Below are 12,378 nucleotides of genomic sequence, written 5' to 3'. Positions count from 1 at the left end.
TTGAGCGGAAAAAAATCTGTCTTCTAAAACCAGAAAACTTTCAATAAAGTTGTGGCAAAATATCTATTTCTAAGTTCACATTCCCTAGACCTCTAATCTGTTTACCTGATATTCTCTTTATTACTCTACTTTGACCCTGAATCTGAGTTTCTGCAATGTCTAAATATCTGGTTAAAGTTATTTATCAGTTATATTTACAGTACTACCTGAATCAATGAGTACAGTACACGTCTTTCCATTTATTGGAATCTTTACAATAGGCAGATCTTTTCTTCTTATTTCTTCTTCTGTCATGGAAAATACTACTTCTTTGCTATGTAAATAGGAAAATGCAGAGGAACCTTCATTTCCCATTGTAATTGTTTCTCCTTTTTTCTCTTTCATCACCTTGAAGGGATTTACTTTCCTTCCTCTGTAAATGGGTTAATGGTCACTCACTTATTGACGTATTTGTATTTGGGTGGCTTTTACTATTATTGACAATCTCCCTACTTAGTTAAATGTCCAACCTTTTTGCAAACTGTAAAGATTCTAGGCTTCTGCATTCATTAGTGGAATGATTGGTATTCCCGCAGTTTTCACATGTATTTGGTCTAGCTCCTTGAGCTTGATTATTCACTGGCTTTAAATCTTCGTGTTTGCTTATTGACCATTATTATATCTTATGGGCGGACCATTCCTTGATTGATTCTGTCTTACTCTCTGACTTGGATTCCGCTTTTTCCAATTATTTTTTGCATATTTCCCTTGAGAGAAAGTTTGTCTATTCCCTATTTGTCTGGAATTATCATTATACTTGCTACTTCTTTTATCCCAAGGGCATTATACACTGTTCCAAATGACAAATGATTCAAGACATGCCTTAAGCTAACTAAATCATCTTCGTCATCACTGAAATTATCCTTCTTTCCTTTGGTGAGACAAGTTTTCTTCAAATCTTCCACTACTCTATGTATCGATTCTTTGACATATGTATGAAGATTTGCTATTAACTCTCCATTAAAATATTGTATAAGAAATTGGTAAATATCATATAATGCATCACAATGACTTACTGGTTCCCATATTGATAAACAAATTCGTTTAAAGTCAGCCTATGGTTATTTTGCTGAATCTAACTGAATTCGAAGTTCTATGAGCATCATCTCTTTCTGAACTAACGAGAAGCAAGGCTTCGATAATTGGAGCTCTTTCATTTGTTATTCCCCCTGTAGATATGCGACTGTCTGCATCAGTTAGCCACTGGTTCACAGAGTATGATTCTAGTCTAATTTTGTCAGGATTTGAATTATCTACTCTTCCACAGAAACGAGTGGCTTGCGTATCATGATTGCTGCTTTCGTCATTGTTCTAAATTGCGATGTGTTGGTGGAAGCTTTGTAAAATCCTAATTTTTAATGCAATGGTATTGAAGGGTGCGGAGGCCAGCCATTTTCCTGAATTTTTTTTGTCAAGACTCTTGTTGAGTACTCTTCAGTATTTTGTATTATCATATCTGACAATTCCGCTCTTCCAAAGTCTTTGATAAGGTAAGCATAGTCTTTATCCCTCGCAAGAGGGATAAAGGCTATGAATGGCCACAGCTTCTTTCCCTCTGGTCATTCCAATTATGCTTCCCTGTCCTTTTGCTGGCTTGTTATAGCAGATCTCTAAACATTGATTAATGCCTACACTGCTTAAATTCTTCTTACCATGTTGAACTACATAACCCTCCTAATTAAAGAATTAAAGACTGGTATGTTTTCTTCAAGTTTCAAGCAATCTTCATAGTAAACAGAGCCCCATCTTGCATAGTTTACCTTTCTATAGTAAAAGAATAACGACAGTGCTCTCTGAAGCTTCCAGTTTCCCTCCCTGTCGGCTCTTATGATATCTCTCAATATTGGGACGAGTTTTATATAAAAAAAAGTGTTCCAATAACAAAAGACTTTTGACTTCTCTGCCCCTTTCCTCAGAAACATCATAAAGTCTGTAGGAAAATCTTGCAAAAGATGGTGTACATCTTTGACTTTCTTTCTTGCATTGTAATAGTCCTTTTCGGCACAGAAATCCTCAAGCTCCTTAAGCTGTGTAAAGAGCAACTAATATTTTTCATATTGTGCTGGCAAAAAACTCACAAAATTGTATTCGGTACACAACTTCTGCAATTATAGCCATACCTCGAACTCCTCCTGAATAGTGATTGCCTTTTAGTACATTCTCGACCACTTTTGGGCCAAATACTTCAGTTTCTATCAGTACTTCTACAGTACCAATGTCGTCCAGGTACTGTCCTATGATTATATGTGTGGCGTGAAAGTTGCCAAAGCAAGAAAAATATTTTCAAATTGAGAGGGAAACAACAAGAAGTCAAGTAGTAAATAGGTTTACAAATGGCAAAACTCAGTGTAAAAATTGTATTTTTAACAGTTTTGAACTTATAATTTTCTTTTAGAAGCACAAATTTTCCTTCAAAAACATGGAAAAAATTATTTTTGGCATACTTTTTACTTACATTATAAGGCATAATATAAGTATATGAATTTATAAATGCAAGGGCTTGGTGTAAAATTGTATTTTACACAACTTTGAAGTCTTGTCATTTTTTTGTGGAAGCCCTCAATTACGATATAGAGATAAATTCTCGGACACAACTGATTTCGGTATGGTGGCCATCTTGGAAAAAATCTCCCCATAACAAATTGCGTACCCATGCTAAAAATCATTCCTAGACATCAAAAGAACATTTGTGAAGAGAACTGCTGTATACACCTCCGTGCAACAGTCACCACCTATTCGGTGTCTAGACTAATACTCTGACCAGTTGGCCACAGGCCGGATCCCCCTCCTCGATCTTACGGCCAGGAAGACCTTGGTTGGGCAAACACGTCTGTTCATAGGGGCTCACTCGGTTTCCTCTCTCCAATAAGTGAGTCTTCCTAATGTAAAGTAATGAGGTTTTGTATTATATTGTGTAGGAACAAATCACAATTTTTAAAGTAAAATTTATTTTTCCTAACTATAAAACCTGAGATCCTTTACATTTAGGCCCACCTCACTCCACCCCTCAATCTATTCCTGGGCCTAAAGCAGAGTGTGGTTTGAATATAAATGTACTGAGAACTCACCTTAATTTTCTCCTGCCAAGTTGAGTAGGTTGAGTCTCCACAACTGCAGCTTACACTTGATGAGAACAATAGCTACTATACATATACAGTGGACAAAACGCCACAGCAGCAGATAATCATCGCTAAAACACAATATAACGAATAGAAACAAATACTGCACAAACACCACAGCAAGACACACTCTAACCTTGCCTACAAATTCACCCTTCGCCACCAAGACCTAACTGCCCATCCACACTCAACTGTGGTACTCGATAACAATGAAGAATCTGCTTGGCAGCACCAACCATCTGGAACCTGCGCCATTGAGGTTCCACCATAACACAACCAATCCACATCATTCTTTCTGCCATTAAGACTACAGTTGCCAAACTCTCAGCTTCTGTGGTGTTCCCAGTGCTTTCCTTTACTGTACACTTATTTTATAAATTTACGCTAACACTTATTGTGCAATACTAAATAATAAATACTTAAACCTAGAATTATACCTCAATAACCTTAATGTTATGTTATTTGCACCACACACCCCCTTGATGTCAAGATCACTCATCTTCAGAGTCCCCAGGCATATAATCCTTTATCCAAACAGGAGGGCATCTGTCCCTTGTAGACTGTCGTTGCTCAACCACTTCTTTCACTTCCAGGTCTTCTTGTTTCCCTTCACCATCTGTTTCACTCTCACTCTCCACTACTGTCCAAATATCTGGAATATGCCTTGGCATCCCGTCAACAGAAACTTTATTCTGTGAATTCACATTTGTCACCATTCCTCTTTCCCACTGAGATGTGGATTTTGCATTACTTGGCTTAACCCATACCTCATCTCCCATCTTCAGTGGTATAGCCATCTATATGTTTACTGCTGGTGCTACAGTTGGGTGGCGCCACTCGTACTTAAACACTGCTCTCTGAGGCATTGACTCTCCATCCTGCCCAGACCTGGGAGAGTAGTTGTACCAAAATACTGCTTCTTCTGGCCGAATCTGCGCCCTCTCTGCTATTAATATAATAGTTCGATGGTGCCTCTCTACCATGCTATGCCATTTCCAGTCGGTCGATATGCTGCTCTAAAGAAGCGGCTTATGTTCCACCTATCAAACATATCCTTCTTAATGTGCAAGCAGAAAGATGTGCCATTATACATTAGCACCTGTCTGACTGGCCCTCTTTCTAAGAAAATTTCATTTAGCTCTTGCTATCTCACCTGCCAATAAGTACGTTCCTCCTCTATAATGTGGCACATCAATAGCCAATCTCTTCCAATTTGACTGCACCCTTAACTCCAGTGCAGAGCCAATTGACTGACACCGGTTGCAGCTCCACACCACCCTCTGAACCTCACCTTTTGTAACAGAGGGATCTACTTTTCTTGCTACAAACAAACTCCTATCAACACCCATGTGATACAGCTGATGAAGCTCTTTCACGCTAGCGTTCCCCATACAACACACCTTGCTCTCTTCTCTTTTCCTTCTTTTAGGGACTGCAATCCATGCTTTCTTCATTCTTGTTAAAATATCGGCTCAATTTTTCTCCGAAGGTACAAAAACAGTACAAAAACCATCTTCACTTGCAATCCTAATTCCTCTATCAGTCCCTTCAAAATACAAGGGTGGTGTTTCACCAGGATCTCGGCTGCTCCCTTCATCCGAACTCTAGTTTCACAAGTCAAACTGGGTTGATCCACCCAACCACCACCACAGAGTCAGACTTTATTTCAATTTCACACAGATTCCATTTCAGTGCCAAATTAATTCCATCGAGCACTACCTCTAGCTCAGCAACATTAATGTGTTTGTAGTCATCAATCTCCTGCAGCCATGTTCCATCTTCCACTACATCTCCTATGACTAACACGACCCTTGTTGCAATGCTACTGGCATCACACCATATCATACCTCTCTCTGTCTTAGGTGTGTACCACCTTCCCTTAACTGGATCTTCTCTTTTTACCCTTTCCACAATGTCACGAACCATCGCCAAAGTCTCTCTTCCTACCTCGTCGTCCCACTCTTGCCTTCTGCTCGCCGTTTCTCATAGCTGCATGAGGTCGGAAGCCAGCCTCCCACAGGGTAGTGCCCCACCAGCTTTCCACACAATGAAAAACGTTACCTCCTACTCATCTTCTCTTCCACCTCTGGAATCTTATTACCTTGATGGAAGACCAAATAACCCATTTCATCTGTCTTCACTCTCAAACCTAGGACCATTCCTCCTCCTTTTGAGATAGTAGATAGTTTGGTAACCAAGCCAATCTGTGCTAATTGCCACAGAACTGCAGGAGCTGTCATTCACTTTATTTATTCTGAAAATAAAGTGAATTCTTAAAAGGGTTTAATGTGTGGTAGCATACAACATATGCTTGTCATACCTTACCTTGTAAGCAAGCCGCTGCTGGTGAGTACTGCCTCTGGTTGGAGCTCAGCTTACTCAGAATGGTAGCAAGCCCATGAGTCGCCTCTACAAAAGTGGAATGTTCCCTGAAGTGGGCCTAACCGCTGACTTATCAAGGAATTTACCCTTGCCCTGGGTAAAAACCAGATACAACAACAAATAACAATAAACAGTCACCTACACTAACTCAATAATTGCTTGGTAAGACCTTTGATAAAAGCAAGTTTTATTCAATACTTACCAAGCGGTTATTTAATTAGAGCCCTCCCTTCCCCCCAAGGGTGGAGTTAGCAGCCAAAATTCGAATTGAGGGGTGTGGTGTTGTCACACCTATCAACTGAAAGTGGGCGGTTACCTGTCACCTACACTAGCGATGGCAGCACCACCGCAAAAGTTTTAATTTTGGTCTGCCACGGTAGGGATCTTACAGCAAGAATAAGACTTGCTTTTATTATAAAATTTAATTTTCCTTGATCCTTTAAACACTGAATGAGATAAATACACAAACCTAGCTTCCCCTGTGGGCCTTGGCAAGTGAAAGAATCTCTAATTTAACAACTTTTATGGTCACTTTCATAGTTTTTTTATTTTTGTCTGACGATTGTTGTGCCTAACAATTACTCCAGCGGGGAGAGATATACCCTATTTGGCTTCATAATTATGAATGTATGAGTACTCATTCACAATAGACAAGCTCATACGTGAATGTGTAGGGTTTATAGCTAATTAAGTGGTCCTCAGAATATATCTGTAAGAGGCATATTTTCTACTGCAGGCTTTGTATGTAGTGTTGACTGCTGGAAGTTATTAATTCATTGCTGATGCATCTTATCAGATCAATTCAATATTCATTATCCATGAAAAGCACATCTTTTGTGAATTGACTTCTGTAAACGTATGTAAATATGCAATTGTAATAGCCCCAATACCTTGTTAGCTTCTCAAATTCTACATGCTTTTTTTGAGATCTAAGTGTAAGAAATATGAGAAATTATGAAGTTCAGTAGGTAAATTCCTGAGATGTATACTAGTATTGCACAAGCCCTAGTTTTTTTGCCATGCCCCTAGGAGGTTAGGTCAGGTTATGTCAGGTTAAGTTAGTTCAAAAAAGTATCCTATTGGTAATTTGGGTTGGGAAACATAAGGGTTAGTTTTTAAGATATGGCATCCCACTTTTTCCAAGGAATTTTCCAGTACTCGGTTACAGTTCGAGAATATGCATCTGGCAGTGGGAAACGAATGTGCGATATTATAATCACTACGAGGTCAGGTTTGCACAGTGTGACCTCATGATGATGTGGTATCACGGGATTGTTTCCCACTACTGGACATCGTAATTTCTTCATATTTCTTGCACTTGGATCTTTAAGGTTTTGTATTGACAAGAGTACTAATCAATAAAGTGCAAAGAATTTGAGAAGTTAAGAGGGCATTGTGGCTATTACAATTACATATGTATCTGGTAAAAAGTGGCTAGTAGATTCTAAATATGTAAATATCTCTGCTAAATGTTTCTTCTTATTTGTGATCATCAACAGGTTAATTCCAGGGAGGGTGAAACAGAGAGACTGGAGCGAGATCTAAAGGCAGCCCAAAGTCTCCACCACCAAGCATTCACGCAAGTCAGTATAAGAGCTTCTTTGGACATTTTTCTTAATTTCTCTTCTGTTTAGTCTAGACTCTAGAGGTTTTACAAACAATAGAATTATGGTGTTTTTTATTGTTTCTATTGTGTGTGTGATGTTTGTTCCTACACAAAATACAAACCCTCGGTCCTTTACTATAGGAATTACTTACAGCAAAGCTGAAACACGGCCGTTAAAATTTTTGAACAAAGTGGTTAGGCAGTAACTTCCGTCCAGTAGGCAGGGAGACCCACCTGCCTGGACTTAAACATTTCTTATTTGCTTTCGGCTGTCTTCTGGTAAAGACGTATGTTTATGAGCTCTTGCTGACTAGCCGTTAATCATGATTTCCCATTGGGATCCTTCTTTTATTGTTTTCAATATGTTTTGAATATACATAATGCATTTGATGTTAATAATTAATATATAAACCCACTTTTGGGTTCTATTCCTGTCGGGTGCCGATAAGAGAAAACCGCCATTAACCAAAACATGGTGATTTATGGTGCCATAATGGTTCTTATGGCGCTGATAACAGTTATCGGCGCCATAAGTGCCATTATGGCATCTCTGTTAGGTGTGTTATGGTGGCATCAGCACTGATAACCGGAACTCAGCCCGTTATGGCACCATAAATCGCCAATTTGTTCCCACACTATATACAAACCCTCGGTCCTTTACATTAGGAATTACTTTTAGTGTAGGCTGGAAAACGGACATTGAAATTTCAAATTAGGTGATTAGGCAGTCAACTACTGTCTGGCTGTCAGGAGTCCCGCCCAACTGGATGTAAACATTCCAGTTTGTACTTGGCTGCCATCGAGTGAGGATATGTGTTTCACCTCTCTGCCTGACTGCTGTTGTATGTTTATCTTTTGCACTTGTGGTGTGAGACCTTTCCTTATCTTTGATTGTGATTTATATTTGGTGTATACTTGTGCTTGCAACGCAGTTCTAATTTTTACCAAAGCTTAAAAAGTCCCTCTTCTGCCAGAGAGTGTGCCCGGGAGTAGGGGATAAGAAATGTGGGAGTTTTCACTCCACCATTAATGTGGACCCTCACACCCTTTGCCCTAAATGTCGAGGGCGATATTGTACAAGAAACCAACTTATCAGTGTCCTGTTCATCCGAGCAGTGATGGAAGGTATGAAGGGAGGAAGCGATCTAGGGGGAAGGCTGCCAAGGCTTTGTTGGAGGGTTTCACACCCCTGATGACTCTCTTTGTGACCTATCCTTCGTCATCCTTCCTTCCTCCTCGTAAGCTCCCTTGTCAGACTGTTTCCTCTTTGGGTGGAAATATTTCCTTCCGCTTCTTCAAATCAATGGGAAGAGGGCGGATGCCGGGAGTGTTTTGTACTCAGGGGCCTTTGCTTGCTCCATAGGGGATCCTTCCCCTTCTGAGTGTGGGTAATCTCCTTTCATTAACCTAACTTTTGCTCCTTCTGGTGTAGCAGCTCCGTGTATCGGGGATTTGCAGCAGGCATGGGTGACATTGGGCCTTCTCGGAGTTTCATCTGTGCAAGGCCTTGTCTCCCATTTCACCTCAGTCCCTGTGACTCATGTGGGTGTGGCGGTGACAACGGCTACTTGATCAGTGCCTAATTATTCAGCTCCTCCTCACTTAGTATATCCCCGTCACCCCACTAGTGTGACTCCCTCTGTGGTAATGGGGACACATCCCCACATTCCGAGGCAGGGCATGTTCGTGCCCCTCCCAGCCACTTTGGTCTCTGTGGCCCCTTGAGCCCCCTCACCTTTGGACCTCCCTCTGGGTATTGGTGCTCCTACAGTTCCTGTACCCCTGCCTGCTTCTGGCCCTCTTTCTGCTCTGGTTGATGTACCTGTGACTGTTCCTACAATTGGCACTCCAGTGCCTGCTCCAGTTGCCCCTTGGATGGGGGACTTGACCGCCATCCTGAAGGAGCTGACGAAGAAGAAGCTGAAGAAGAAGAGTCTCGTTAGGTGTTCTCATCTTCCTCATTGTCTTCATCTTCGTCGTTGTTGCCTGCTGCCTCCTCCCCTTTGGTCTCTCCCCACCCAAGAAGTCTCGTTACGGGAGTTCTAAGGGTTTGCCTCCTTGTTCTGAGAAGGCAGTTGGGTCGTCCGCTGGCTCTCCTTTTCCTTTGGGAAAAGGAATTATCACACTGTCCCCAGGGTTAAGCGTATCGAGAGTCAGAGTGCATTCTTTGGTTTGCACTTCAGTCCTAGAGGTCCTGCTGCTAGGACTAGTCCCGTATTTGGCACTCATTCACGCGCTTCCCCGAGCACATGCAAATCTTTGGATTCGTGTGCATCCAGAGTCATTGATGCTGAGTGTGCTCAATCTAATAGTTCAGGTGCGGAGCGTAAGAAATGATAAGTCACTCAGGTGCCTCACACCTTTCCAGCAGTCACTCTTCTGGTGATTGCTCTTGTTATTGGCATTTTCTTACTTAAATCAGCATGCAACATCCTAGCTTTCTCACAAATTATTGCTTCAGACATACTATCCCCCACTAACTGTGATTCATTGATCCACACCAACAACAGGTTCTCAACATCTTCCACAAGTTTTGAACTCTGTTTCGATAATGCCGTGACCCCTTTCGCAAATTCAGCTGCCTTGATTTCATGTTTCTTTGCTAGGATAGAGCTGATTGTCGACACCGACTTGCCATAAATCCTAGCAAGATCAGCTACACATGCACCACTTTCATACTTTGCTACAATTTCTTTCTTGAATTCTATTGTATTTCTGGTGCTTTTTTACCAAAGGGGTGGCACTTGCAACTTTCTGTGGCCCCATGATGGCTTCTTTGCAATGAGTTTTAATGATAAAAGAGCACAAAACACAACAAACACATGCAGTGATGCAGACTGCAAGTACAGTGATGCTTGTTTTGAACTCTGTTTCGAGAGTCAGAGTGCATTCTTTGGTTTGCACTTCAGTCCTAGAGGTCCTGCTGCTAGGACTAGTCCCGTATTGGGCACTCATTCACACGCTTCCCCGAGCACATGCAAATCTTTGTATTCGTGTGCATCCAGAGTCATTGATGCTGAGTGTGCTCAATCTAATAGTTCAGGTGCGGAGCGTAAGAAATGATAAGTCACTCAGGTGCCTCACACCTATCCAGCTGTCACTCTTCTGGTGATTGCTCTTGTTATTGGCATTTTCTTACTTAAATCAGCATGCAACATCCTAGCTTTCTCATAAATTATTGCTTCAGACATACTATCCCCCACTAACTGTTATTCATTGATCCACACCAACAACAGGTTCTCAACATCTTCCACAAGTTTTGAACTCTGTTTCGAGAGTCAGAGTGCATTCTTTGGTTTGCACTTCAGTCCTAGAGGTCCTGCTGCTAGGACTAGTCCCGTATTGGGCACTCATTCACACGCTTCCCCGAGCACATGCAAATCTTTGTATTCGTGTGCATCCAGAGTCATTGATGCTGAGTGTGCTCAATCTAATAGTTCAGGTGCGGAGCGTAAGAAATGATAAGTCACTCAGGTGCCTCACACCTATCCAGCAGTCACTCTTCTGGTGATTGCTCTTGTTATTGGCATTTTCTTACTTAAATCAGCATGCAACATCCTAGCTTTCTCATAAATTATTGCTTCAGACATACTATCCCCCACTAACTGTTATTCATTGATCCACACCAACAACAGGTTCTCAACATCTTCCACAAGTTTTGAACTCTGTTTCGATAATGCCGTGACCCCTTTCGCAACATCAGCTGCCTTGATTTCAAGTTTCTTTGCTAGAATAGAGCTAATTGTCGACACCGACTTGCCATAGATCCTAGCAAGATCAGCTACACATGCACCACTTTCATACTTTGCTACAATTTCTTTCTTGAATTCTATTGTATTTCTGGTGTTTTTTTACCAAAGGGGTGGCACTTGCAACTTTCTGTGGCCCCATGATGGCTTCTTTGCAATGAGTTTTAATGACAAAAGAGCACAAAACACAACAAACACATGCAGTGATGCTTGTTCAGTGATAAACAAAGTCAGAATGGTTAGAGAGAAGACAAGATGCTTTTTTTGGGCACTCGATGTTGGGCCCAGTCACGCACTGGGCCTCAGATGGAGCGTTTCCAAGTGTATGAAAACTGATTCTTCTTATGACTTGCGTCTTATCAGTTGCACTGTCTGAGTATAGGGGTATACCTGCAAGTTAGTTCTTCTAGTATGTAACCGAGATGAATAGTACCTTCTCTTAATTAACCTGAAACTCCAGACACCCTTTTGGGCCTCCCAAGAGTTTCTGATTTTGATTTTGAGACGATTAGTGGTATTGTTTGGCAACAACACCACAGGGTTGGCATTATCACCGAACAAGAGGGTTTCTTTCTGCTCTTGTTTCGGTTAAAATGCAGGTGCTCGAGTGTATCTGTAGTGCACTCGATAGCACTATAAGCTGAACGCATTCCAAGATGGAATGTACATATACCAGGCAACTCAGCCTATGGAGTTTAGTGAGGGACAGACTACTACCTTCTCACTGAAATATTGTTCGTCTTAGTATTGTTTCTCCTCTGTCGAGGGTTTCGAATCTCTCTACCTGGCCATCACAGATTTAAGTAGTATCTGGTTGGCTCTGGATTCTCACTTATGGTTCCAGTCTGAACTCTGCATTTGCCATTCTGAGAATCATCAGACAGAGATATGTCTCATTAGACTCATTATCATCTTTCTGTTTACCCCATGGTACAACAGAAGTCTGTAAGTCTTCTGCTTTGCTGCAATTTCTAATTTGTAAAGTGTTAAACTACTAGTTATTCACCCCGAATTAGAGTGAATGTTGGGAGACTTCACCTGCCCTGATAGCTCTGCTTCCAGGGTGCAGAGGAGAGTTCCTCCCTAAACCAACTTTCACAGTGACAAGGAGCAGTTTGTCAGGCAGTACATTCCTGCATTTTACGTGGCTAAAGACCTCCAGCCTTCATTGCAATCATAGACGTTTTCACCCAACATCAATGAAACAACCGAAATTCTCTTTCAGCCCTCTGTAAATTTCAGGGCTTAGAACTGTCCTCACTGGTTAGCGTCATTGACAGGACTTTTTCTCTGCCAGAATCGCGAAAGTTAACTTCTCTCCGATTTGTGGAAGATGTGGGTACACACTTGCTCTATTCTTTCACATTAGTATTTTTTCTCCTCGATTGAGATTCTACTACTGATGAGAAACTTTTCTCTGTCTTGCCACTGCAGGGACCTCAGGCCTCTGAATGGCATCTGACTCTCGTTTAAGGCACACTAG

The 12,378-nt window shown here is 41.4% G+C and overlaps 1 protein-coding gene across 21 annotated transcripts in view; it reads left to right on the top strand.

Annotated features, from left to right (window-relative positions):
• Positions 1 to 12,378, top strand: part of LOC135219359 (trichohyalin-like) — a gene marked incomplete at its 3' end in the record, with an annotated part of 284,115 nt that overhangs the window by 149,378 nt on the left and 122,359 nt on the right. For all 21 annotated transcript variants that reach the window (XM_064256063.1, XM_064256067.1, XM_064256061.1 and 18 more), the window contains 1 exon segment: positions 7,040 to 7,123. In XM_064256063.1, coding sequence (XP_064112133.1) covers positions 7,040 to 7,123 — 84 coding nt within the window.

This window comes from Macrobrachium nipponense, chromosome 1 (genome assembly GCF_015104395.2).
Source record: "Macrobrachium nipponense isolate FS-2020 chromosome 1, ASM1510439v2, whole genome shotgun sequence".
Classification (NCBI taxonomy): domain Eukaryota; kingdom Metazoa; phylum Arthropoda; class Malacostraca; order Decapoda; family Palaemonidae; genus Macrobrachium; species Macrobrachium nipponense.
The sequence above is the reverse complement of the archived record's forward strand: the minus strand, read 5'-3'. Positions and strand labels throughout refer to the sequence as shown.